Source organism: Sarcophilus harrisii, chromosome 1, assembly GCF_902635505.1.
Source record: "Sarcophilus harrisii chromosome 1, mSarHar1.11, whole genome shotgun sequence".
NCBI classification, from domain to species: domain Eukaryota; kingdom Metazoa; phylum Chordata; class Mammalia; order Dasyuromorphia; family Dasyuridae; genus Sarcophilus; species Sarcophilus harrisii.
The window spans coordinates 382,989,566-383,017,132 of record NC_045426.1 but is presented as its reverse complement, the minus strand read 5'-3'; the positions used below and the strand labels follow the sequence as shown (position 1 = coordinate 383,017,132).

General features: G+C 35.4%; 1 protein-coding gene across 3 annotated transcripts in view; it reads right to left on the bottom strand.

Annotated features, from left to right (window-relative positions):
* Positions 1 to 27,360, bottom strand: part of CEP72 (centrosomal protein 72) — a 72,802-nt gene extending 45,442 nt beyond the window's left edge. Inside the window, exons 1-6 of one of the 3 annotated variants that reach the window (XM_031946079.1) lie at positions 27,247 to 27,360; positions 17,112 to 17,190; positions 16,798 to 16,952; positions 2,562 to 2,689; positions 1,770 to 1,962; positions 197 to 311 (exon numbers count right to left, since the gene is read on the bottom strand). In XM_031946079.1, the coding sequence (XP_031801939.1) occupies positions 197 to 311; positions 1,770 to 1,962; positions 2,562 to 2,689; positions 16,798 to 16,867 (506 nt within the window). In that variant the 5' untranslated portion in view covers positions 16,868 to 16,952; positions 17,112 to 17,190; positions 27,247 to 27,360. Of the gene's footprint in view, positions 1 to 196; positions 312 to 1,769; positions 1,963 to 2,561; positions 2,690 to 16,797; positions 17,043 to 17,111; positions 17,191 to 27,246 lie in introns of those variants that run through there. The other 2 variants (XM_031946077.1, XM_031946078.1) reach the window with 2 other exon arrangements.
* Positions 27,361 to 27,567: the final 207 nt, after the last annotated feature.

Genomic DNA, 27,567 nt, shown 5'->3' with positions numbered 1-27,567 from the left:
ACAGCTCGTCTCCTCAATGAGTAAGAGAGGCAATGGAGAGAGAATTTGGATAAGAAAATTAAAAAGCGAATGTTTAAAAATAAATGTAATTTTTAAAAAAAGAATATATATTCACATTTGTTTTAACTTGATTCTAAATTTTTCTGACACTTCAAACTTAATTTTCTAAATATTCAAGTATCACTTCTATTCATACCTCTCTGCTTTGTTTTTCAATGAATTTGGAGAAATCTGTTTCAGTTCATATGTTTCTTCCATAGAAAAATGTGAAAGAGATGCTTTTCGTTCACTCTCTCTCACTAAACGATTATCTAGGGGAGAAAAACCCACACAACCAAATATAAAGTTAATTAAGTCCAAAATAGTTATAATAAAAGGTAGTTTGGTAAAGAAGGTTGAAGGAACAAGAAAGGCTTCAATGAAGATGCCTGAACTACATTTTTGGGGAAAAGAGGGGCTCTATATTATAAAATGGAAGTAAGGATTGCATTCAAACACAAGGAACAGCCAATGCAAAGGCACTGAGATAGAATGGAATGGCACATATAAAAAACAGAGAAAGTCAGTTTGACTGGATCAGAGAATAGAAAGGAGAGTATGGTCTAATGAGGCTGGAAAGATAAATTGAAATCTGGCTAGGTAGATTTTAAAAGATGATTAATGTAAAGGAAATTGGGAGTTTATCCTCATTCCAACCACCATACCCCAGCTAGAATGATATACTACATTCAACAGTTTAGGAGTTCAAAAGTTTCTTTGAAGATCTAGACAATTAGTAATAACGTTATTCAAATCTAATTTATGGAACATTGGAAGTAGTTGGAATAAAACAGAGATTTTGAGAAATCAACTCTACAGATGTCTAGTGTACTAGCACTATATCTAAGAATACTACTATATAGATGTTAAGAACTTCTCATTTTTGATAAGGAAATCGATTTATACCTAATATGATAGGAACTAGAGAGAACATAACTAGGCATAACTAATTCTGGTAAGTATCAAAATCTTTTGCAAACATTTTGACCCTTCCAATATTGTTCTGAGGAACATAACATTATTTTCCTCAATTTAGCTGGGAAAACTAGGCCCAAAAGATTGCATCTTATCTTTCTGATTCACAATTGCATTGATCCAACAAGTTTTATAGCAGATAGGGTTAATTTTTAAAACCTCTAGTCAATTCCATTTTTTACTTAAATGCTAATTAAAGTTTTTCTTACAGATTATTTTATATAGCATGTACTACAAAGAAAGCAATTTCTTATTTGAAATATTTTAGTCCAAAGAAGAAAGCAACCGTTGATTCATACTACATTCTGCACATAATTGTGGGAAAAGTACAAGGATTTTGAGAGTTATTACTTCTAAGTATGGGGAAAAATTGTTTTTAATCTTTTATGATTTCAAATGTTATACTAGATACTTGGTCATGAATTAATTAAATATTTAAATTACTTTAATTAAAGTAGATTAATTAAAAATTAATAAAAATAAATGTTAAATTAAAAAAGTGAGCTTTACTCACTACTATTAAATCAAGAAGTTTAATCTGATGTCTACTCATATACCCATGCCACTAAGAAACATGGACAAATACAAAGGTCCAAATAGGTAGATAAAAGTAAATTCATTACAAAAGAAAAAAAAAATGCAGGTCTGAATTAATCAGTACCAACTCCTTCATATATAAAACATTATCATTTCATTTTTGTACAGTATAACCATTTAGAAAAAAATAAGTCTTTAATGATTTTTGTCTCTCTTACCTAACTGTCTGAGTCTTGGAATTATATACACAAGAAAAAGACGATAATCAGGTTCATTCTTAGCTACAGGATTCAGTCGCAAATCTACATCTTTCAGTTCAGTTAATTGATGAAGTCGAAATACTTCTGTTAGCGAGGAAATATTATTGTAGTATAGATTGAGATTTTCTAATAATGCTAAATACTCAATACCCTGTTAACAGAAAGAAAAAAAGAAAGCAAAATTGTTCCAACTCTTTAAAAGTACTCTAGTATATTTTCAAGTTGTAAAAAATAAAATAGATCACTAACAAAGATTTCCACATAAAAATAAAAGTCACACCTGTTGAACAGAAAGTCATTGCCAGAATGGGAATAAAGACAAAATACTATCATTGTCATTAAGGTGGATATCCAAGAAAGGGTTTTGACGCTACTGGAAAATTAAGTGTATCAGTCCTCATTTTAAAAAGCAATCATCTTGCTTTTCAATGTATGTTTAAATATTTTTAAGAATCTTGTTATGGGAACATACAATTAGGGTGTAAGCTTATTAATATTTTAAGTTTATACAAAGGAAAATTATTTTTTCATCTAGGATCTCTTCTTTAAGATATATTATCTCAATGAGAAATTGTTATGCCATACCAAAGAATATCATTTCGGAATTTAAGCCAAAAATATAGTACAAAATAAATAATACAGGGATTAAATTTTACTTATTGGTAAAGGAAATTATGTTTTTAGCTAATTATGTTTTCTGTGCTTAATTTGAATAGCATTCTTTCAAACAAAAACAAACCAAAAATTTACCTCCAGACAAACCAATGAATTGCGTGAGAGATCTAGAGACTTTAAACAAGTTAAATTCTTCAAAGAATTTCCTAGATGAGTAATCTTTTCTTGATAAGTTCCAGGAATAGATAGTGACTGAAGTATACCTAAGAATAGAAAATTTGATTACTTACTCTGTCTTAACTTTAAACAAAATGCCGACTTCACTGAAGTTTTCCATTGAAAGATCCTTATCAATGACATGGACACTCCCCCAATGGTGCAGATAATAAACTATACCTTACCATACTGTATGTATCATTTAACTATTTTTAAAGATTTTTTTAAGGTTTTTCAGCCCAAACAGTTTCTGATTATCTGTGGATAGTACAACTGAGAAGTCACAACATAACACAGTGCATTGATGTCAAAGATGATGCAAAAGAACAAGAATTAATGTACACTACAAAAAAGAAGTAAATATTTTTATTTGACTTTAGAATGCATCATACATCTTTTTAGTGATACCTTTCTAAAAGGTGTTTAATATAAAATAGGTTTGTTTTTCACTGACAACAAGAAGAATAATAGCACATTGAATCTAAGTACCAAAAGGGAAACCTAGAATTAAAAATAGATAGCAGCATCAATTTTCAGATTTATATACAGGAAAATTCTTTATAAAGTAACTTCCATACTCGCTGCTCTCTCAGAAGCTTCATATACTATTGAACTTACCTCATTTCTAAGCAGTCTTATTTTTGTTGGCTCCTATGACATTTTCTCGTGGTTTTCCTACCTAACTCTCCTTTTCAAAATCCTTTGCTGAATCATCATCCATTTGCCTTCCCTTAAACAAGAGCGTAACCCCAAGGTCTGAACTAAAAACACTATCTTGGCTTCTGTAAAGTTTCTATAGGAAAATGCATTCCTATTCACTAGGTCAGGAAAGCGACACAACTCCCCAGCCATCAGTACTTACGATCCCATTCTCTCTTTCTTCTAAGACCCTGATATATTAAGGACTGAACTCTTTCATGCACACTCTTCATCCTCTGGCTCTTTTTTACTTACTTACAAATATGATCAGGTCTTCCCAAAGTTAAGAATGCTCTTCACTCAACCATTCAAATCCATTTAATTCCTACCTCAACTTTCACTATATCAGAAACCTCCACCATTCTATTTATGAGATTATGCTAAACTGGGAAAAGCAGGTTGATAACAGATAGTAGAAAGGTATCAGATGGTAGAAGGGCATAAACCCTAAACAAGGTGTTTAAAAAAAAAAAAAAATCACCTTGGTAATATATTGGGAGGACCTGAATTCCAATCCTCTTTTTTGTGACAATATTTCTGGGACAAAGTTTGTAATCATTAAAAGAGGTATGGAATTTTCCAAAGGCAATCCAAACCCACTCTCTTCCCATTTACATATAATTCCATATCCCAATGGGTTCATTTTGTACTGTCTGTCCAAGATATAAAAATAGCAAGATGAGGCTCCATAGGCGCTGTGTGTGTGTGTGTGTGTGTATGTATGAATATATATACATGCAGTAATTCATCCACTTTTTATAAATCACTGATGGATGGTGAAGACAAATTTTTAATTATTGCAGATATTGAATTATTACAGATATTTTCAAAATTCTGTAGTGTTCCAGGGCAAGCAACACAAAATGCCATCCACAAATATCTAGAGACTTCACCATCCAAAGAGCATGTTTTTAATTTGCAATCTGTGGGGCATCTTCTTCATGATCGTGGTGAACACCATGAACAAACACAAGGTAATACATAAATTTCTGGATCAAGCAATGTTTTGATAGCTTCCTTTTATGATATACATGGACATGCCTGTGTACTTCTTCTGACACAAAGCTATTTCAAAAGAGTGTCCCTGAGCAGTCTAGATTTACCAGATTTCCCTACCTTTAGTTAGTTCCTTGTCAGTTTAAGTGATGGAATCCATGCCGTGCATACATTTATCATTGCTCTCTTTTGTTGCTTTTAATTCTGTGGTTTTTGAGAATGGCTATTACTATAAGGAAATATACCAAAAAGCTTCAAAAGAGTATAGCTTCAAAGCTTCAAAGACTGTTACAGGTGAAATTCAAGTTTCTTTTCAAAGACTGCTTAAGCTTACAATGAAAAAGGATCAATCAGAACTGAAGTGCAAAAGTAAAAAGCAAACGAGAACAAAAACCAATTCTCCATAATATCAAATTTTTGTTGAACTGACTGATTCAATCCCAAAGTAAAGCCTTTCAGAGGGATTAAGAACTTTATGAGGTTGTTAATGATTAATATGCAGTATCTGACCAACTTCAAAGATGGAAGAACAGGGAGAACAGAAACATTTAACCATTGCTAACCATATACCTTCATATATTTAAAAAAAAATTTTTTTGAAATGGGCAAGAAAATACAAAGATTGTGGTACTAAAAATTGGAAGAAAAATAGGTAATTTTTATTGATGAAATTCACTTTTTTCATTCCCAGATATATTAAATCTTTATCAGAAGCAATACTCATTTGCCTGTAAGTTCTGGCCACTTACATCAAATTGCAAAACATCTACATACATACCCCACTCTCCCCAAAATAAAGTATTTTAGAGATTTTTTACTTCTAGTGGTTCTGGAAGACATCCTTATTGAGGAATAATGAATCCTGATATACTGAAAAAAAAATTGTCTCCAAATCATAAAATACAGCTAAACAACTTCACTACACATCATAAATAGCTAATTTATTTAAAATATGGAGATAAAGATGTTTTGATGGTCTGGGAACTTGCCAGACTTACACCCCAGTGAAAATCTACTGACTATAGTCAAGGGTAGATCTGGAAAAATAAACTATTAAAAATATCTAATGTGATAAAGCTGAGGGTTCATGATGAATTAAAAACTGTCACAATGTTATAAACTCATGCAAAATGATATAAAACAAGTGAAATGAAACAAAAGAACATATTACATACTAAACATTTTTAAACATGTAAAAAGTTTTAAGGTTTATTAAATAAATTAATAAAAGTTTTATTTTATTTTGTTCCAGTTAATTTATAGACCTCCATAGAGGTGTTGTATGCCTTGCCTGCTATTTCTGATCAATGAGTTGTTGAACATGGTTCTTTCTGTTGTTTAAATCTTTTTAAGGAATCTTGACTTTGATCAATGGATGAGAAAATACCATCTTAGAAGAGATCTTTAAAGATGGTATTTACTTCTACTGGATATGTAAAGCTTTTCTGTAACTAACAACAAGAACAGAAAGATTTTATATTTCCTATATCTTTCAGTCAATTGATATGGTAAAGATCTATTCTACTGTACACATCAAGCCCAAATCTGTCTCATTTTAACTTCTACCTAAATCTTAGTTCTGCCCTGTGGTATCACCTAGAAAAATTCTAATCTCTTTCCCACATTAGAGTACTTAAGGTAACCTAATATATGCCTCTCTCTCTTCTTTTCTAAACTAATCATTCCCAGTAATTTCAAATAAGCCTTATAATACACGAACTGGAGGCTTTTCACTAGTCTGGATGTCCCTACCTGGATCCAGTTTTATCAACATCCTTCCTAAAAACGTAGTGTCCAAAACAAAACAAAATATTCTAGACATGGTCTGACCTGGGCAGAATATTACCAAAGTATTACTTTACTAATCCTGAACACTATACAGCTTCTTAATCTAACTGTAATGGAATAATTATTATTTGCCTATACCTAAAATCTGCTTTAACCTACTTTTCTAATTAATGCATTTACATTCTAAATGCGGTCTACAATTTAACTTAATGCAAAAAAGATGCTAGTTTCTTAAAAAAAAAAAATGAGACTGCAAATTTGCAAAGTTGGTATATAATTTTTTAACTCTTCAAAACCACTACTATCTATTAACACCTCAAGCTTTTAGATCAATCTTTCTTTATATACTCTCATGTACACATCATGAGTCTTGTCTGAGCTGGGCAGCTGAACTGCATAACCAATATTCAGTTTCCAGGTCTATATACCCCAGGATAAGCACCAATTGTGTCCCTGAACTCTCCCCCTCCCCTCCTGTGCCTCTGACTTCATTAAAACCTAGTAAAGTCCTGTCTTCATTAGTACTTTGGGTTCTAATGGGCTAAAAAGGGAATGAATTCATTAGCTGGCTTCAGCCTACAATAGCATGAGTGCCATCTCAGGACTTTCACATAGTAAACCTTGTAGTTCACCCAAATCATTAGATCATTTCCAGATGAACTGATATCTAGCCACACCTCCCCTTTTTTGTACTGAGATAGAAATTTTTGTCATCTAAATGTAAGTCTTTACATTTATCCTTATTAAAGTTCATCATACTCAGCCAAATGTTCCAATCTATCAACCTCTTTTTGAATTCCATCTAAATGAGTTAATTATCCCTTCCAATTTCTAGTTATCTTCAAATCAGATAAACATTCCATCAATGTCTTTATTGTCATTCAATTGTCATTTGTAGCTGCCTCTTAGGGACCCAATTAGGGGTTTTCTTGGCAAAGATAATGGCGTGGTTTGCCACTTCCTTCTCTAGCTCATTTTACAAATGAGGAAACTGAGGCAAAAAGGGTTAAATGGCTTCCCCAGGGACAAACAGTTAAGTGTCTGAGGCCAAATTTGAACTCAGTGTTCTATACACTACACCAAATATATTCCTCCTGTACCTTTACCTAAGTTAATGATAAAAATGTTAAACACAAGAAAATTCCACTGAAAACCCCCTTCTGAGTTGTCATCAATTTATTATTGACCACTCTTTCAGTCTGGTTACTCATTCATTTCCGAAGACTAAAAGGCAGCACATAGTAGTAGATTGGACCCTAAGCTTGGGAATCAGACACTACATTTGGGAATCAGGAATATCTGGATTCAAATTTCACTTCAGAGACTTATCTCCTGCATGGAACACATAGTAGGTGTTTTGTAAATGCTTATTGATCGCATGGCCTTACCTCTTTGTATCTCCTAACATGTGCTTCATCTTTAAAATGAGAGTTTGACTCAGTGGGCATAATAAACTTCCAGAAATTATTTTCTTTCTTCCTGGTAAGTGCAATTCATTGAGAAGCCATCTAATGAACTCCAAGACCTCTTCTAGCTTTAAATCTATCCTCTTAAGATTCTAAATTAAAGAAAATCACTGCACTAAATGGACATCAGTGCTTTACCTGTCGATAAGATTCTAATAAACATCAAAGGGTTGCCTAGTTTCAATTTTCAGACTAGCTACCCTCTTAGAAACAAAAAAAATTTCCCTTAAAAGGGGCTGGCTTTCTCAGCAGAGCTCAGGGGCAGCACATAAGTCTAAGTGGATGGTTATGGCTCATTGCCTTTAACAAAAAGCATTTTGCCCAGAAGAAAATTTTAAAATTTTACACTTGGAAATCAAAATTGGTTTGACATCTACTGGTCATCCTGCCATCTGGGGGAGGGGTGGGGGGGTAAGAGGTGAAAAATTGGAACAAGAGGTTTGGCAATTGTTAATGCTGTAAAGTTACCCATGCATAACACCTGTAAATGAAAGGCTATTAAATAAAAACTAAAAAAAAAAAAAAAAAAAAAAAAAAATGGTTTGAAAAATGTATTAAAATTAAAATTTAAAAATTAAAAAATTATTTAAGATTATTTTATTTAAAAAATCAGTGCTTTTTGTTCAAAGTGACTTATAAAGTATTTAAAATTACAGGAAGAAGAAGACTTTTTAACCAGTTCTTAACCTAACCTTACTAAATTAGGTCTAGGTTTAGGCTTCAGAGGAAGCTGGGAGAACCTATAATTGGCCCACACGTACTTACCACCCCTTTTCCACCCTGTAGTAAATAAGATCACACCTATTCTCAATTCAGCCACAGCTGGCTCCTGCAGGCCGACTCCGTTACAACCGCCGGGGCTGTATTGCTAGGTTGTGGATACTGAGGTGACCATCGCGGGGCAGGGATGTGTCTGTGTGAGGGGAGGGAGCCGCTAACCGTGGGCCGCAGTTAGTACGGGGGGAGCGCAACGTGTACACGTCTGTAGGAGGGGATTTTTTTTGGGGGGGGGGGGGGGGAGTGTGTGAATGCGTGTGTGTTCCGGCAGCAGCCCCCGCCCCGCCCCCCGGGGCTCCCCCGCGGCCGTTTTAACCCAAAGGGGCCCCCCAGGGGGGACAATTCCCCCGGCCCCCCCTGGAGGGAAAAACAAATTTTCCGGCCTTTGGCCTTGGGGGCCCGGTTACCCCGGGTTACCTATTGGATCCGAGGGCCCTTTCCCGGATTTCTTTTGGAAGCCCTTAAACGGGCCCCTTTTTTTTTTTTTTTCCGGGGTTTTGGGGTGGTTTCCCCCCCGCCGGGAGGGGGGGGGGCCCGGGCCCGGGGGAAGGGGGGCGGGAGTTCAAGGGGGGCCCGGGGGTTGGGAACCCCCGTTTTCTAAGGGTGTTTTCCTTAACCTTTTGGGGCAGGCCTCCCTCAAAATGGGGCCGACGCGAAGCGGAACCCTTTTTTTGGGCCTTTGCCCCGCGGTTTTGGTTTGGATTAGGTCCCGGGGCCCTTGGGAGGGGGTTGGGGTTTTTTTCCCCGGGAGGGGTGAAAGGTTGGGGGGAGAACCGGGGGGGGGGCGGAAAAAACTGGAAAACCCAAGGAAACCAGGCCAAAAAGGGGCAACTGGGGAGGGGGAGGGAACGGAGGAAAAGGCAAAAAAAGAAAAGGGGGAAAAGGGAAAAGGAAAGGGGCAAGGGGGAGGGAATAAAGAAAAAAAAAGGAAAGGGGGGAAAGGGGGAGGAAAAGGGGGGAAGAAGAGGGAGAGAAGGGAAGGGGAGAGGAAAAGGAGAAGGAGGGAAGAGGAAGGAAGAAGAAAAGGAAAAGGGGGGGAAGAGGAAAAGGGGGAAGAAGAGGGAGAGAAGGGAAGGGGAGAGGAAAAGGAGTAGAGGGAGGAAGAAGAGAAGAGGAAGGAAGAAGAAAAGGAAAAGGGGGGAGGAGGAAAAGGGGGAAGAAGAGGGAGAGAAGGGAAGGGGAGAGGAAAAGGAGAAGGAGGGAGAAGAGGAAGGAAGAAGAAAAGGAAAAGGGGGGGAAGAGGAAAAGGGGGAAGAAGAGGGAGAGAAGGGAAGGGGAGAGGAAAAGGAGTAGAGGGAGGAAGAAGAGAAGAGGAAGGAAGAAGAAAAGGAAAAGGGGGGAAGAGGAAAAGGGGGAAGAAGAGGGAGAGAAGGGAAGGGGAGAGGAAAAGGAGAAGAAGGAGGGAGAAGAGAAGAGGAAGGAAGAAGAAAAGGAAAAGGGGGAAGAAAAAGGGGGAAAAGAGGGAAGAAGGAAGGGGAGAAAAGGGGAAGAAGGAAGGGGAAGGAAAGGGAAGAAGGAAGAAGGGAGGAAAGGAAGGGAGAAGGAAAAGGGGCAAGAAGAAGGGAAGGGGAGAGGGAGGAAAGAAGAGGAGAAAAGGGGGGGGAAAAAAAAAAAGGGGGAGAGGAAAAGGGAAAATATGCATAGGGGTTGGTCCATGTCACAAATTAAACATGGGGGGGAGGACATTTATGAGGCCGCCGGTTGGCAAAATCAGATGGGTGATAACCTAAACCTGGCCAACCCACACTGGACTGAGGAGCCCGGAGACAGAGGTGAGGTGAACGAGGTGAGGGCCCCAGGCGGGGGTGTGGTGGGGAAGGGAGGAGATGCAGAAGATGGAGAACTGACCCCCATGGCCTTTTACAGTGGACCACCACCGGGGAGTTAAGGATCTTATTTGGGCCCTCGGGGTAAAGTTAAATTGCTGGGGGGGGGGAAAAAAAAAAGGGGTTTTGCACTGTATTTTTTAAATTTTTTATATTTTTTTTAAAATTTTATATATATATATATATATAATATATATATATAATATATAATATATATATTAAATTTTTTAAAAAATTTTAATATATATATATATATATATATAACACACACACACATAGATAATAATATAGATATTTTACTAATAGCAATTTGGAATCCCTAGGAAATAATGATGTCAAGAAAAAGAAAAATTGACTCAGAGTGTAGGATATTCAAAGAACAGTGGACTTAGGATTACTTTTTCCATGCAGTACAAGGAAAGAGCTGTATGTCTGATATGCCAGAATATAGTGCCTGTGTTCAAAGAATATAATTTGCATCGACACAATGAAACTCAACATAAAGATAAATATGATTGTTTGGTTGGAGAAGTGAGAAAAGATAAAATAATGAAACTGAAAAATACATTGACAACTCAACAAAATACTTTTGTGAAGCAGAAGCAGCTACATATTTCATCACTGTGAGCAAGTTTTCAAGTGGCCAAGCTAATAGCACGCACTGGCAGACCATTCGTGGAGGGAGAATTTGTTAAAGAATGCCGCCTTTCTGTTGCCAAAGAGATGTGTTCAGAGAAAGCTGATTTATTTAGTACAGGGACTCTTTCAGGACCTACAATTACACAGAGGATTGAAGAAATGGGAGACAATCTGCATCAGCATTTGCAAAACTCCATAAAAAAAAAAAAAAATCATATTTTTCCTTGGCACTCGACAAAAGCAATGATGTTCGTGATTCTGCACAACTTCTGATTTTTATTCATGGGGCAAATGATTATTTTGAAGTCATAGAAGAGCTTGCTGCACTGCAAAGCATCAAAGGAACAACTACAGGAGAGGATATCTATGAAAAGGTTTGCCAAACTGAATGGTTTGGAGCTGGACTGGGCTAAACTAGCCAGCGTGACAACTGATGGTGCTCCTAGCATGGTGGGGTCTAAGAAAGGAGTAATTGCTCACATTAACCAAGAGATGGACAAGCATAACCATTCTCATCCAGCCATACACTGCCTCATCCACCAACAAGCGCTGTGTAGTAAATCACTGAAGTGGGACTCTGTTTTGAAAATTGTGGTATCTTGTATTAACTTCATTAGAGCTAATGCACTAAATCACAGATAATTTCAGGAATTTCTGTCTGAGCTAAATATTGAGTATGAAGATGTTCTATATCACACAGAAGTCCATTGGCTGAGTCGAGGGAGAGTTTTGAAACATTTCTATGACTTACTTCCACAGATTACAACTTTTCTGCTTTCAAAAAACAAAGAAGTACCACCAGAGCTCATTGGCACCTTGCCTTTCTGACAGATGTAACAGAGCTACTCAGCAATTTCAATATGCAACTTCAAAGAAAGGGGAAGCTCATCTGTGATATGCAATCACATGTCAAAGCATTTGAAGTAAAATTAGGCCTCCTCATCAAACAAGTAAAGGAGGAAAATTTCTGCCATCTCCCCACAACTCAAAATCTGTTAGCAGAAAAACCGCTGATTGCATTCCCAAACAAAATATGTGTGAATTCACTGGAAAAATTGCAAAAGGAGTTCCAATTTAGATTTAAAGAGCTTCATCTCCATGAACAGGACATTTTTCCATAACCCATTTTCTATTGACATTGAAAATGTGGATACAATTTACCAAATAGAACTGGCTGAACTGCAGAATTGTGACTCTCTGAAAGATGCATTCACGTCAAGCAGCCTTCATAATTTCTATGCATCTCTCCCCTCTGAGACATATCCTCATCTCAGGAACCATGCACTCAAAATGACAACCATCTTTGGCAGCACTTATGCCTGTGAACAGACTTTTTCTAGTATGAAACATTTGAAATCTCTAACCAGTTCAAGACTAACGGATGCATACTTGCGTCATTTGTTACAGCTAGCAGTGACAAATATGGAACCAGACATTGACCATCTCACTAACCAAAAGCAAGCCCATAGTCCCCATTGAAATACTGGTAAGTTTGGTGATTTAACTTTACTTCATTTTAAATATTGTATTTGTTCCCCTTTTGTTTCTTCACTTCAAAATAAGATATATGCAGCGCGCATAGGAATTTGTTCATAGTTTTTGTTTTTACTATAGTCCAGCCCTCCAACAGTCTGAGGGACAGTGAACTGTCCTCCTATTTAAAAAGTTTGAGGACCCCTGGCCTACACCATAAGAGTCATACAAGGGAGTCATTTCTAATAACCTTTTGTAATGCCAGAGAAACTGAGGCAAGATAGAGATTAGAGGTTTTTAGTATTTTACTAGAGGGAGAGTTTGGCCTGGGAACAAAACAGGATCCATGTTGACCCCAGCTGGCTGGATCAGACTCTTGTCTCAAAGTATCCAGCAAGGAGTAAGGCATTCCAGAGTCTTATAAGGCTCCAGCAATCAAGGAAACAAAGGCAGAAAGGGGTGTAAAGCACTGGTGAGCAGGAACTTCCAGGGAAGGACCATAAATTTAGTTCTGACAGATTAGGGTTGAAGAAGAATCACAAATTCTAGGAGCTGGGATGTCTGATGCAGAAGATACCCAAATATTGAGATAAGCAAACTGGAGTTTTATGACTCTTTGGAATGCTAGTGATCAGGGCTCCCAGCCCTAATTATCTCAGTCCTAATGCTCAGGAACGGGGTGGGGGGGGGGGGAGGTTTGCTATCAGGGAGACTGAGACAGAACAATTTAGGGAGACTGAGGCATAGCACTTGGAGTGATGGTTTGAAGTTTTTTGGAGCCAGGTTGTAAAGGACCCTTCATAACTTTTAAGATTTCCTTCTGGCTCTAGATGCTTTAGCTTTATGAGATAAAATGTTTGAACAAAATGCAGAGGTTGTATAGATCTCTTTTGTGTTTTCCTGTTGTTTTTCTGACTCCATTTGGCATTTTCTTGGCAAAAATACTAGAATCATTTGCTCTTTCCTTCTCCAAACTATTTTATAGATGAGGAAACTGAAACAGATAGTGACTTGCCCAGGGTCACACAGTTAGTAGATATCTGAAGTTAGATTTGAATTAGATCTCCCAATCCTAACCAAATCAAGGCAACATAATATACTGGAAAGGACTAGATAGGAAATCATAATGCTTGGGTTACCAGTAAAATCCTGTTACTGTGTGACCTTCTTAGGTCTTAGTTTCCTTTTCCTCACAATGAAGAGATTTGCTATTTGCCCTCAAGTACTGTATTCCCCAACCTAGTTGCCCAGGTGATCAATTAATACACTGGCACGCTTCCTTTGTTCACAATTATGCCTAAAATATTCTCCTCTCACTTGTCCCCCAACAGTATTTTAATTCCTTGCTATCTTCAAAGGTGACATCCTGAAACATCTTTTCCCTCCTTTTCACATTCAGACTTTAGTACTTTGCATTATTTTCATTTGTTAAATATGGGTTACTTGCATATTTCAAATTCCCCTGTTAGATTCGTACTTTGTTGACCCCCTTCTTGTACTTGATATTTTGTATGATAGTTATTTGTGTATCTCATCTCCCACTCTGTCCTATAAATTCCTTCAGGACAAGGATCCTATTTTTTTAAACTTTATATTTCTCCAAGGAGCTAACACAGCCCTTCTTGTTAACAAATGTTTCTTGAATAATTATATTAGGCATTCTGCACTAATTGTACATGTGACCCTAGACAAGGTCTAATCACCTAACTTTTTTTAAAAAAATTATAAATATGGTAACAGTTGTAGCTTTTGCATATTAAATAGAAAGCTTACCTTCGGGTCAAGATGATCTGAGTTCAGTCAGGTCTTGTTTCTGATATATTCTAACTGTGTAACAGTGGGCAAATCAGTCTACCTCTTAGTGTCTTAACCATTTCTCCAAAACTCTTAAGTTATAGGTGAGTTGTCAATAGATATTAGTGGAGGAAGGTTCCTCACCAAACTAAGCCAATATTTACCTCATTATTAATTGACTTCAATGAAAGATAGATGTAGGTGATAATAATTTTTTAAATTTTTTAAAAATTTAGACAACATAATACAGGGTATTTTATATATATATATATATAAAATACAGGGGGAAAAAAACGAGAATCTTTTATATTAGTCAGATAACTCATGACATTGTATCATATGGAAAATACAACTTGCATATAGATCCCTTAGAAAAGTCTACTCCAGACTCATAGTACTCTATAGGTCTCCATCCACTCAGTTATAAACTAAAGGCCTCCTTTGATGTAATTACATTTATTAATTAGTCAAATGAAACTATTATAGTTCAAAGAAAAGGTATTATTGAGATGGTATAATAAGAAAAGAGCAATAAATACTAATATAGTAACAAAGAACTGGAATTAAAATAATGTCCAACAATTAGTATCACATCATTATGTCATATGAAAAGGAATATGAAGTATTCAGAGAAAGGAAGAAATAGATAAAGATAGATAAAATTCACAAAGTGAAGTGAGCAAAACCAAGAAAACTGTAGACAATGACTACAACACTATATAAATTTTTTAAAATTAGACTTTATGATGTGTAATTATTATGACCAAGTCTTTCCTCAAAAATGAAGAGGTGGAAGATAGTGACCTGACAAGTGTATAATAGAGACCTAGAATCAGTAGAACTTAGTTGTAGTCCTTACTCTTACACTTGATCAAGTGGTCTTTAGCAAACTGTAACCTCTAGAAGCCTCAGTTTGCTTACTTGTAAAGTAGAGACAATGATACTTGCACTACCTATCTTGTAGTCTTGTTGTGAGGAAAGTGCTGTACAAATATAAGTTATTATTACTTGCTATCCATAATACTTTAGCTAATTTTAACAGATTTCAGCAATATTGAGGCAATAATGTTCTTTTATGCTGCGTGACTGATTACTTTAAAAATTCTAAACTCACATTGTGTGGCCCATTTCCATTTTATTCTGTATTAGGAGATTTCAATCTCTGAAGAATCATTAACTTCTCACTGCTAACACCATTGTCAGGACAGTCTGGTTGGTATCTAATCAGACATCAGGTGCAAGTTTGTCTGAATTAGGTATTGACAATAACTTCAATGTGGTTTCATTAACTTAAAAACAATTAATTAATGCCCTACCCTTTTCAAAGTCTAACAAAGGAAGGCAAAGGCTTTCCATGGCTGCCATCCAAACTCAAAATATCAAAGTGCCTTGTCTCGCTCACTCCTATACCAAAGAACATCAAAGTTCTTTCCTCCTGCAAAGTCCAGCCAAGCCATGAGGTTTGCAAAGGCAACCACAGTACAAGCCAACTCCATTATCTATAGAAGCCAAATGGAGTTACAATCTAAATCCTGTAATTCTGCTGCCATGGATACCACATCCATTCTGCATCTGGGAGAATGATGACAAGGAGAGATAGAGAAGTACTTTGATGTTTCTGCCACCCGATACTCATGGATACCATAATGACATCACCAATTGATGTTTATTTTCTAGGCATTGGAAAGTATGGGAAGGGAAGAGCAGGTCAAAGACCTCTGTAGAGATTCCATTTTCATCACCAACTAACTTCTTTCACTTCCCCCTCCAATCAAATTGTATTAAGATCAACTGCCTACTTTGTCCTTTCTAATGGTGATTGTTATTCAACAGAAACTTAACTGACATGTATTAAGCTACAGTAGTGCCAGGCACTGGAAGTTATAGAATTTAACTGAATTAAAGAATTTAAGGATTAACAAGGACTTCAGGAGCTCAGGTAATTAATCTTCTTATCTTCAATTCAGTTATCCCAGAAAGGTACTGTTTGGCTTCATTCAGAGAATGAATTTTGCAAGTGTATCAATAGTAGATATTGATGAGGGCATAGATTTAAGCAATCTTAAGAAGTAGAATCAACTGAGTGACTGGAAATAAAAGATGAAAGAGGGAAAAGTCATTTTAAAATTGGGAATGTGGGTAAATGGTGTGGTCACAGATTAAATAGTGAAGTCAGTAGAAAGAACAGGTTTGGAAATAAGATAGCAAACTTGGTTTTGGATATGTGAAATCTAAGGCGCTAGTAGTAATCAATTGCAAATGTTCATCAGACAATGGGAAATGGTGAGATTAAGGCTAAAAGAGAAAGATCATATAAGTTGTTTCTCATTTTACAGAGATATGACCTTTATCCAAGGTCATATGGCTAGATGGGGGTCCAAAGCTTAAGAAACATCTACCAAGAGATAGTAGTTGACATCTGCGGAATGAATTAGACTGTCAAGAGAGATGGAAAAAAAAGAGAAAAGAGATGATGATCAAGGACTGAGGAACATCTACCTTTGAGGGATGTTATAGAGCAGAAAAGGAGACGCAGAAGAAATAGGGAGAGATACCTATTTAAAAAAAAAAAAAGAATGGCTTCAAAGACTCTTCTTGATAAACCTATATGATCACTGGATTAACTATCAGAGGGAATTTAATTCTATTGATATCTAAATCCATATAGAAACTCTACATTGAAATATTCCACCTTACGTGTGGCTGATTCCCAGCTTGTGGATGGAGAAGGTATAATTTCTTTCAATTCTCCTGAATCTGGGCTCATCTGAAGCCATCAGCAGTCCCACAACATTCAGATTGAGCCTCTACCTTCATCATCATCTTGCTGCTCAAGTTTGACCCTAGTGAAACTAAAAATCATGTTTTTAAAATGTGGTGGTGAATATCAGTGCCACATCTGTCCTAGCCCCCCAAATTGGTCCCTTGAGTTTGTCTCCCTAAAAGGTTGGTGTTGATGTTGCCAAGACAACTGGTGACTAGAAAGAACTAAGGATCACAGTAATGCTTACCATTCAGAACAGATAGGCCCAGATTGAGGTTATATCTTCTGCCTCAGCCTTGATAATCATAACTTCCAAAAGGAACTTCCTTGGGATAGAAAGAAGGAGAAAAATATTAAACTCACGAAAAAAATCAATCTTAATGTGATCATCAATATTGCTCTACAAATGAGTCACCAATCCCTAGCAAGACACTTCTCTGGAACTATTAAAGTGATACTTGGAATACATTCTGTGGGCTACAACAATAAATGGCAGACATCCTTATGATGTCATTGATGACATCAGTAGTGTTATTTGGAATGCCAGCCAATTAGAAGCTACAGAAGAAATTATTGCAGTAAGTTTATATTTAAGCACAGACAAAGGCTCTTCATTTTTCCAGCTGGAAAATTTTTCATGTCAGAAACACCACGCATCCTGGGAAATAACTGTTAACTTAATTTATTTAGTTGTCTTGCTCTTCAATAACTCAGTTAAATTGAAGCTCTTGGTGGGGGGGGTGAAGGGGGAGAGGTTAGAGAGCAGAAAAGTTGTTGAAACATCTTAGCCACGGGATTGTAAACTAAAAGGTTAGTTGGACAAGCCAACATTGGACATGAGCAGACTTTGTCATCTTTGCTGACTGATAGGAAAAGAAGATCCAGTTGCCTTAAAACTTTGAATATGGTATTTGGGGGAGAGGTAAGGATATCCTCAATACAAACTCAAGACAATTCAGATAGTGGCAGTAGTAGCTAGGAATCAAGAATCAAGAAACTGAGAATAGAGGTTCTAAAGAAATAACCCTCAGCTCAAGATTTTTGCACAAATAGTACGGTTTGTGCTAGGATGGTTGTACATGGCCAATATGTTTGCATATAAATTTTGTTTTTTATTTTTAAAAAGATTCTACCTGTTATTGGATAATGAACTTCTCCTACCTTTTACCACTTCATCTTTCCTTTTCATCTTACCTTCCCATATTAGTTTATAAGCTCCTCGAGGATAGGGACTTATCTTTTCTTTGTAACCCTAGTGCTTATTATAGTATCTGGCGCAGAGTAGATATTTAATAAATTTTTATTGACTGATCCTGCAATTGTCACTTTTAATAAGTTAAGGCAGGCTTTTATTCCTAGGGTTTTTATCATCATAAGTCTTTAAACATTACTCTTTATCATCATTCTTGAAATTTATGTTTTTTTAGTATGCTAAAAAATTCTCAGTGATTCCAGGTTTCTTTAGCATGAAACACAAAATCATCTGTCTTGAAAGATCTAAATTTTCTTTTGATTTGTACTAACTTGTGCCTAAACTTTAAACAAAGAACCATTTTTCCCCCTCTTGAAATATTTCTTAAATTAAAAATCAACATCTGTTCTTTATCTGAATAAAGATTGATGAGCTGCCAACACATCATTTTACTAGCTAATCTTTCAGAGAAATGAGCGATGAAGAGAAATACATGATCAGGTGTACCTCCTAGTTTCTTACAATAACTTTAATAAGATTTTTTTTTAATTTTCAAAAAACCTATTTTCTCCCCTCCCACAAAGGAAAAACAAAACTCTTAACAAATATGTATAGCCTTATAATTATTAGCCTCCTCACTTTTGGGACCAGTTGGAAATATTATCTATGATACTATTTTGTAGACTAGTCACTAAATTTTATTAGGTCTTAGTTTCTTCATTTGTGTGATGAAGATTTTGGACTAAAGGATTTAGTTGTATTGGTCCCATCTAAGTATAAATCTATGATTCTATGTCCTGGATTCAACTCTCAGCTCTGCTACTACCTGTGTGACATTGGGCAAATCACATTAACTCTCTTGACCTTTGTTTCTTTACCCATAAAAATAAAAAGATTTTTTTTAAATAATCTCTTAAGTTATCTTACAATCTAGTCCCTTGATCTTAAGATCAAATCTTTAAAAGTATTTGCCAAACAATGTAGAAGAGTAAATAATATATAAATTCTGAATTCACTGAGTGTCTCAGGGGTCCTCAAACTTTTTAAATAGGGGGCCAGTTCACTGTCCCTCAGAGTGTTGGAGGGCCAGACTATAGTAAAAACAAAAACTTTTGTTTTGTGGGCCTTTAAATAAAGAAACTTCATAGCCCTGAGTGAGGGGGATAAACTTCCTAAACTGCTGAATCTGGCCCGTGGGCCGTAGTTTGAGGACCCCTGGACTCAGTTATAGGGTACTGTAGAGAGCTAATCCAAACTCTTTATTTTCTATGTAAAAAAATGAACACTCCAAGGAGTTAAGTGATTTGGCCACAATCTCACAAATTTATCAGCAGAACCAAGACTAGAACAGGGAGCTCAATTTTCTATTGAACCTAGGGTTGAACCTTATATTAGGTAAAGATATAATCTGGGAATTTTATTTCAAATAATTTATTTTAAATTAAGTTTATTATTAGGTATTAAATTAATTTTTATTAAATTTGTATTAAATATTAAAATAAATTGAAACAGATTTTATTTTAAAGATTTTTTATTGCTAAAGTATATCTGTAATTCAAATAGCTATCTCCTTATTAATTTCCTGTCTTCCTGTTTTTACACATAATAATATATGCAGTATTTCTTTTAGTGAGCCAATACCTAAAATCTGCACAATTAGAGAGTTGGAATCATGTGCTTTAGACTTAATGAGAAACTAGCTATGGGCACAACTGGACATGAAAAGGAGACAAAAGGCCCAATGAAACCCTCATTTATTCTCCCCATGCACCGTCCTCTGATATAGCTGTACTTCAAGAAGAAAATATTGCACAAGCTACATACCTACCTTGATACAGAACTCTCCTGCCGTCATCTCCTGAAATACCATTTTCTAGTTTATATCACATCATTTAATATATGGAATAGCCCACCTTGTAAGTTAGTCATTTTAGGGCACCTAGGTGCCACAGTGAATAGACAGAGAATATGGGTTCAAATCCAGTCTCAGACACTTGACACTTAACTAACTGGGTGATCCTGGGCAAGTCACTTAATCCAGATTGCTTCATAAAAATAAATAAAATGAAGATAGTCATTTCCCTTCCCTCACTGATGGTATTTAAATAGAGATTAGAAGACCATTTCCCAGCAAACCAGAAAGGAGGAGGAAATTGAACCAGATGTTATAACTCCAAATTCTTCCAGATTCAAAATTCAGTGGGTTTTTTTTTTAATCCTAAAGTCAAATTATAGTTGTGTGTATCTATTTCTGTGTATCCAGTTTAGAAAGCAAATCCTGTAAAGGCAAATAATACTCCTTGCTTAGAATAACTTACATTCATAATTGCTTAATCTAATGCTTCTACAAAACTCATACTCTGATGCCTTCTGGGGCAATGGAGGTAAGTATAGATGCTTGAAGGCACTGACAGCAAAGCATCAACTGAGGCAAATTATACTGTGCTGGAAAGATTCTAGTTGCTGTCCCAGTGCTCTTTAATTAGGGAGAACTTCATCAACTGCAGGCTGGCCACTAGGTGACAAATTTTTTGTTCATCGACCCCTATGAAGAAGAGAAAAATATAAAAGGCCTCTTCATCTTGTTCCTCCCACTGTCACTGGTGACAGAGTGGTGGGAAAAAAGGAAGAAGATATTAAGAATCATGTAGATTTTAGACCATCTCTAAAATGGAGATTCTTGTATAAGGAACTTTTTCCCTTAGCATGATAGGATATCATTCATTTGAAAAAGAGCAAATATTATATGTCTGCTCTAGGGAGACAACACTGAAAATATCAAAATTGGCTTCTCTTTTGCTGAGATCTGCTGATTGACCTGAAGATAGGAAGACCCATCTTCCTGACTTCCAGTATGGCTTCACACACTTACTAATTGTGTGATCATGGGCAAGTTATTTAATCCTGTGTGCATCAGTTTTCCAGTATCCACTATCCAGTATTAGTGCATATTTCACATGTCACATTGAGTGGACAATGTAAGTAATGTACATTAAGTAAAAATGTAATCTAGAGTGGTAGATATATAAACTGTGAAGAGCAGAAGTAGACAAGTGGTATTGTGGAGGCAGAAATTATAAATTTTGGCAATTGACTAGATATCTGAAATGAGTCATGATACCAAGGTTGTGAACTTAGGTGACTGATGGTTTCCTTGCAATAGGTAAGTTAAGCAAAAGAATGGATTAAAGATGGACAATAGTAACTTCTACTTTGCATTTGAAAAATTCGTTAAGTTTGAAATAGCCATAGGACTAGTTCAAAATGTCTAACAGGGAGTGTGTGATATAGAACTGGAAATCAGGAGAGATACTAAGATTAGCTATATAGATCTGTGTATCGTCTGCATAAAGATGATAATTAAACCAACAGAAGCTGAAGTGATCAGCAGGTGAGAAAGTATAGAGAGAAAAGAGATGGAGCTTAGAACAGAGCACTGAATTACACCATAGTTAATGAGAATGAAGTATATGATTAACTTTCAAAGGATACTTAGAAGGAATAAGCAGACAGCTAGGAAGAGAATCAAGTAAGCAAAGCTATGAAAACCAAGAAATAAAAGAATTACCAAGAAGAGAGACAATCTCAGTTAACAATGCCAAATGATGCAGAATGATTAAGATCTATGATAACTGATAAAAGGCAATTAGATTTTACAATGAAGAAATCATGTTATTAAATCATGCCTCTTGGAAAATATTTTGTATTAATTTCCAATAATTGTTGTTTTAATGTCATATTTCATGTTTCCTCATATTTTCCAGTAATCATTTTCAGAAGACAAGGAACTACTATAAAGTAAACCCCGTAAGGATTTGTCCCCTCCTCCCTCTAAATACATACTTTTTCAGTATCATATCAGAGGGCAGGAAACCGTATGCTCTTGAAAAACCAATTAACCATACATTTATGCTTGTCTAAAAAATTTTTTACTTTGGATCAAATTTATTTTTTAGATATGTGAAACAATAAGACTGACTCACTTATTTGCAATTCTGTGGGCTTTTTCTTCTTATGTAACCTTTGAGGTACATGTGACAGCTTTTAAAGCTGCCTTAATGCTGTGTCCTTGTATTATAATAATGAATTAATTCCTCCTCAACTCCACAGGATCATTGAATTCTCAGATCTTATTGGATTACTCTTCAGACCTGCAAATGTCTTTAAGAGGACCTTTTAAAACTTTCTCCTACACCTCTTTTAATCTCTCACTATCCCTTAATTTACCCACACTAAAGCTTATAATTTTCTATATTACAGATATTTGTTTATCTACCTGTTGAACTCATTACAACCCCTGATGAATTTTGTAGCTAAGTGTACCCCTTTCCTTTTCCATTGGGGAGAAAGACATTGATAGAGGATAGATTGTGAATGTTCCCTTTATTTACAAATGACTATGATAAGATTGGTAACTACCCTGTGGCTACCTGCTATTCTCTAGGAATCAGGAAGTTCTGAGGTAAGGTATATTCGTGTTATATCATCATGTGCCTCTGATGTTACCACTTCTGATACTAATTTGCCAAGGAAGACTTCTTGACTCTTATTTTCATCCACTTAGTATTTTCCATAGTAAGTATAACTTTCCACATATTACATTAATTTCCCAATAAATCTTCACATGTCCAAATCATTTCACTGTGCACTGGCCAACTAGCAAATTTATTGCAAAGATGAAATTGACATGTCTGACTGAATTAACTAGTATTTGTCTTTTAACATGGGCACTCCAAAATAATAGTAGCTTATGTATGTATAGCACTCTCTGGAATATATGTGTATATATACATATACAATATGTCTATTCATTTGACCCTGTAACAATTACAGATTAATTATTCAAGTATTATTTTCATTTTACAGATGAAGGAAATGAGACTCAGGTCTGTAATGTGGAAGAGGAGGGGTTAACCCAGAGGAAGACAGGGAGAAAAGCATTTATTAAGCATTTAGCAACAAGTTTTATCTTGATTCTTATAAGCAACATTGGGAAGTAAGTGCTATTATTATCCCCATAATTTGAAGAAACTAAGGCAAATAGAGATAAAGTGACTTTCCCAGTATCTCAGCAAATACTTATGGCACTCTAAGTTAGCAGGAAGAATAAAGTGTTACTTTAAAAAAATTAAATGAACTCAATTCACCCAGAACAAATGAGCTACATTCAAGGGTACCAAAAGAATTAGTAGTTGTGAGTGATTGCTGAACCACTTTCATCTATTAGAAAATGTTTTGGACATGGAGCCAGGGGACCTTTTGGTTCTTCCCCATGGGGCTTTCTACCTATATAACCTTGGGAAAATTCTTCTCTGAACCTCAATTTCTTCATTTTTAAAATGGAGGGTGCATGGATCCAAGATGGCATAGTAAAGTTAGGGACTAATCTGAGCTCTCCCCCAAATTCTTCCAAATACTTCTAAATAATGACACTAAACAAATACTAGAGTGGTAGAACCCACAAAAAGGCAGAGTGAAACAATTTTCCAGGCCAAATAGTTTAGGAGATCAGCAAGAAAGGTCTGTACAGTACCAGGGTGAGAATGGATTGCAATCCAGCATAGGCCATGCCAACACAGCCCCATCCCCAGAAAACCAGAAGACCACCTTGAGAACCACTGAATCTGCAGTGGCAGCAGCAGCACCTGGAGCTCTCAACCTGTAGACAGGAAAGGGATTGAACAACTGGTCAGAAAGAGATTACAGCGGCCTCTTGCTAGCACTGAGACAGAATTCTGTTGTTTTGTCCATACTCTGATCCAGATCACAGTCCTGGGTGGCAGTCCCAGTATGAGGAGGAGCTCTAGCATACCATTGCTTGCAGCCACAATGGAGCAAGGACCCTCCTCACAGTGCCAGAACAGAAAAGAATGCTTGTAGTCTCTAACAGACCAGAGCACAGGACAAGAGAGCAGTAACCACACTATTCCTTAGATCATTTCACTTTGTAAGAACTGAAAACTTATAGGTCCCTAGAAATATCTCTGAAAAAAGCTTGAAAAAACCCTTAAGCTTGGGGACAGTGCACCCTCTACTCTGGAAGCAGAACTCTAACAAATAGTTTAAAATTAAATAATAAACTGGGAAAATGCATAAAAAGCAGAAAAGAAAAAAACATTCTGACCAAAGAACGTTGCTTTGATGACAAGGAAGATTAAAATACATGCTCAGAAGATAAAGAACTCAAAGCTCCTATATCCAAAGGCTCCTAGAAAAATATGAATAGGTCTCAGCCCATGGAAAGCTCAAAAGGATTTTGAAAATCAAGTGGTAGAGGAAAAATTGGGAAGAGAAATTAGAGTAATGCAATAAAATAATGAAAAACAAATCAAGAGGTTGGTAAAGAAGACAGACACACAACTGAAGAAAACACCTGAAAAAAAACAGAGTAGGCCAAATGATAAAGGAAGTACAAAAAGCCAGTAATGAAAAAAATGTTTTAACAAGCAGAATTAGCCAAATGGAAGATTCTCCATAGGCATATGAGAAGTGCTCTAAATCATTTTTGATTAGAGAAATACAAATTTTTGAAGTACCACTTTGTACCTTATCAGATTGGCTAATATAATAAAAAAATGAGTTATGAATGTTGAAAAGCATGTGAGAGAATTGGGACACTACTGCACTGTTGCTGGAGTTATAAATTGATTAAACCATTCTGAAGAACAATTTGGAGCTATACCCAAAGGGTTATAAAATCATGCATGATCTTTGACTTAGTAATACCATATTAGACCTATATTTCAAAAGAGATTTAAAAAAAAAAATAAAACTAAGAGGACATATGCCCCAAAAGTATTACTACATCTCTTTTCTGAGGACAAAGAATTGGAAGTTGAGGGAATGCCCATTAGTTGGGGAATGGCTGAATAAATTGTTGCATGTGATTATGATGGAATATTATTGTGCTATAAAACATGAGCAGAATGCTTTCAGAAAAACCTGGAAAGACTTATGAACTAATGCAAGGTGAAATGCTCTATATACAAACTAACAGCAATTTTGTAAGATGATCCACTGGAGGTGACATAACTATTCTCAGGAAGACAATGACCTAAAACCACTCTGAAGGATTTGGGATGAAAAATGTTGTTCATACCCAAAGTAAGAACTTATATTGTCTGAATACAGATTGAAGCATATTTTTTTAATTTCATTTTTCTTGAGGGTTTTTTAGCGGGGTCTAGGTTTTCTTTCACAACATCATTATTATGGAAATGTTTTGCATGACTACAGATGCATAATCCATATGGAATTGCTTCCATTCTCAGAGGGTAGTATGGAAAAGAAGGGAGAGGATATAGAACTCTAAAAGTTTTTTTTTTTCTTTAAGAATGTTAAAATTGTTTTTAATTATTACTAGAGAAAATAAAATGCCAAATAAAAAATAAGAAAACAAAAAGCCACTGAAATAAAGCTACTGGACATGTCCTGTAAGGTCCCTTCTAGCTCTAAATCTATGATACTGCAATATATTGAAAGACTGAAGATATTAGAGGAATTACAGGATTGGAGAAAGGGAAATACTCCAGTTTCAAAAAAGAAGAAAAGAATGGAGCCTGTGAACTATATACCAGTGAGCTTGACTTCTAAGAAAAATTCTTGATCTATTAAATAGATCTAAATCTATTAAAGGCATAGTTTTCAAAATGAGAAAAAAAGATATTGATGTTACATCACTTCATGAAAAATATGTAATTTACTTTATCTCCTTTTTAAACAATTGCTTGACAACTATAAGAATATAGTTCTTAATATGGAAGTCATTCTCATATTAGCTCTGGGTATATTATATATATTATATATATACACATTACATACATTTATACACATATATATACACATTACATTACAATGTGTATATTAATATATTAATATATATTATATATAATATATAAATATAAATAAAAAACTAGAATGATAATGAAAAAATAAAGCAGAAAATGTAAATAACCATAATGTAATTTTTTTAAAAAAAGGTATTGATATCAAAAGTGAAAAATGGAGGAACAAGCATTAACTAATTAAAACAATTTTCTAGAGAAATTTAATACACACATAGAAATATATATATTTATATATCTGTACATATACATATGTATTATATTGCCATAATAAAGAGATAAATGTAGTCTATAAAGTACCTCACTCAGCAAATATTTGATTATCTTGTCAAAAACAATACCATTTTAGAATACAAATACATTTTGAAAACTTTTAGAGAATGGGGAGTAAAATATTATGAGGAATATAATTAATAAAGCAATGGGAAATAGTAAATTAAGAATATTAAGGAAATTAAGTTTAAAGTTTGATGGAAGATCTTAATTTTTATACGAAGATATTTCTTGAAATATAATTGAAATACAACAGATAAAAATTTAAAGATTTTTATTAAAAAAAAAAAAACAAAACCTCAGTACCATCAAGGACCTAGAGTCACTGCATTTGGTCTCAAACTTCATCATCCTAGATAAGCCCAACTTAAGAGAGCAGAATACAGGAAGGAACAGTGGATAAATAGATGGACTGATGGACTAGACTAAATATACAAAGAAGAGCCTCATGCTGAAAACAACATATTTTTGAAATTATAAGTGATAATTTCTCAAGATATATGAAAGAAGAAAGGACACTAAAGGCTTATGGGGAAAAGAACTCAGATCTCACATTTAATTTTAAAAAGGTGACTAAGAATTTAGATAAATACAAATTCATAGGTTTATTTCCCATCCTTACAAAAATTTTATAAGAATAATCTATGCATTCATAGAAGACATCTTTAATGAAAAGACAAAAATGGAACAAATAGACTTTCTGAAGTGATATTCTATAGAGGATCATATCTTTTTAGTAATACAACTTACTGAAACCTTCAGAGCATACAAGATCCCATTGTATTTATCATTTAACAATTTAAAAAAACCATTTGATTTGGTGGAGCAATATGTCTTCTTAAAGACCTTAGTGCAACAAAGTTTGTCCAGTACTTTGACCAGCAATACAATGACCAGCATGATTATATAAAAATTTCTTGAAGGTTGTAAAAATAGAAATAACTTTTTTTAACTATCTCTCTGATCACTAATATCAAACAAAATATATAATAATGAGACCAATGCATGTGACATCCTCATGGAGAACTGTCCATTGTACAGTAGTTTGAATAGAATAGAGATTCTCTTCCTACCAGTCTGACTGCTCTTTTTCAGTCTCCTTTGTTGGATCTTCATCCAGATCCCACCCTCCAAAGATGAGTTCCCTCTAGGGTTCTGCCCTGTTTTCCCTCCTCTGTTTTCTGTCTCTCTTATTTCACTTGGTGACCTCATCAGCTCCCATGGTTTCAATTATTATCTCTGTTCTGATGATTCTTAGACCTACTTATCTAGCCCTTAACTCTCTCTTGACTGCCAGTCTTCTATATTCAACTGCTTATTAGACATCTCAAACTGAATGTCCCATAGATTCATTAAAGTCAGCAAGTCCAAAACTGAATTTATTATCTTTTCCC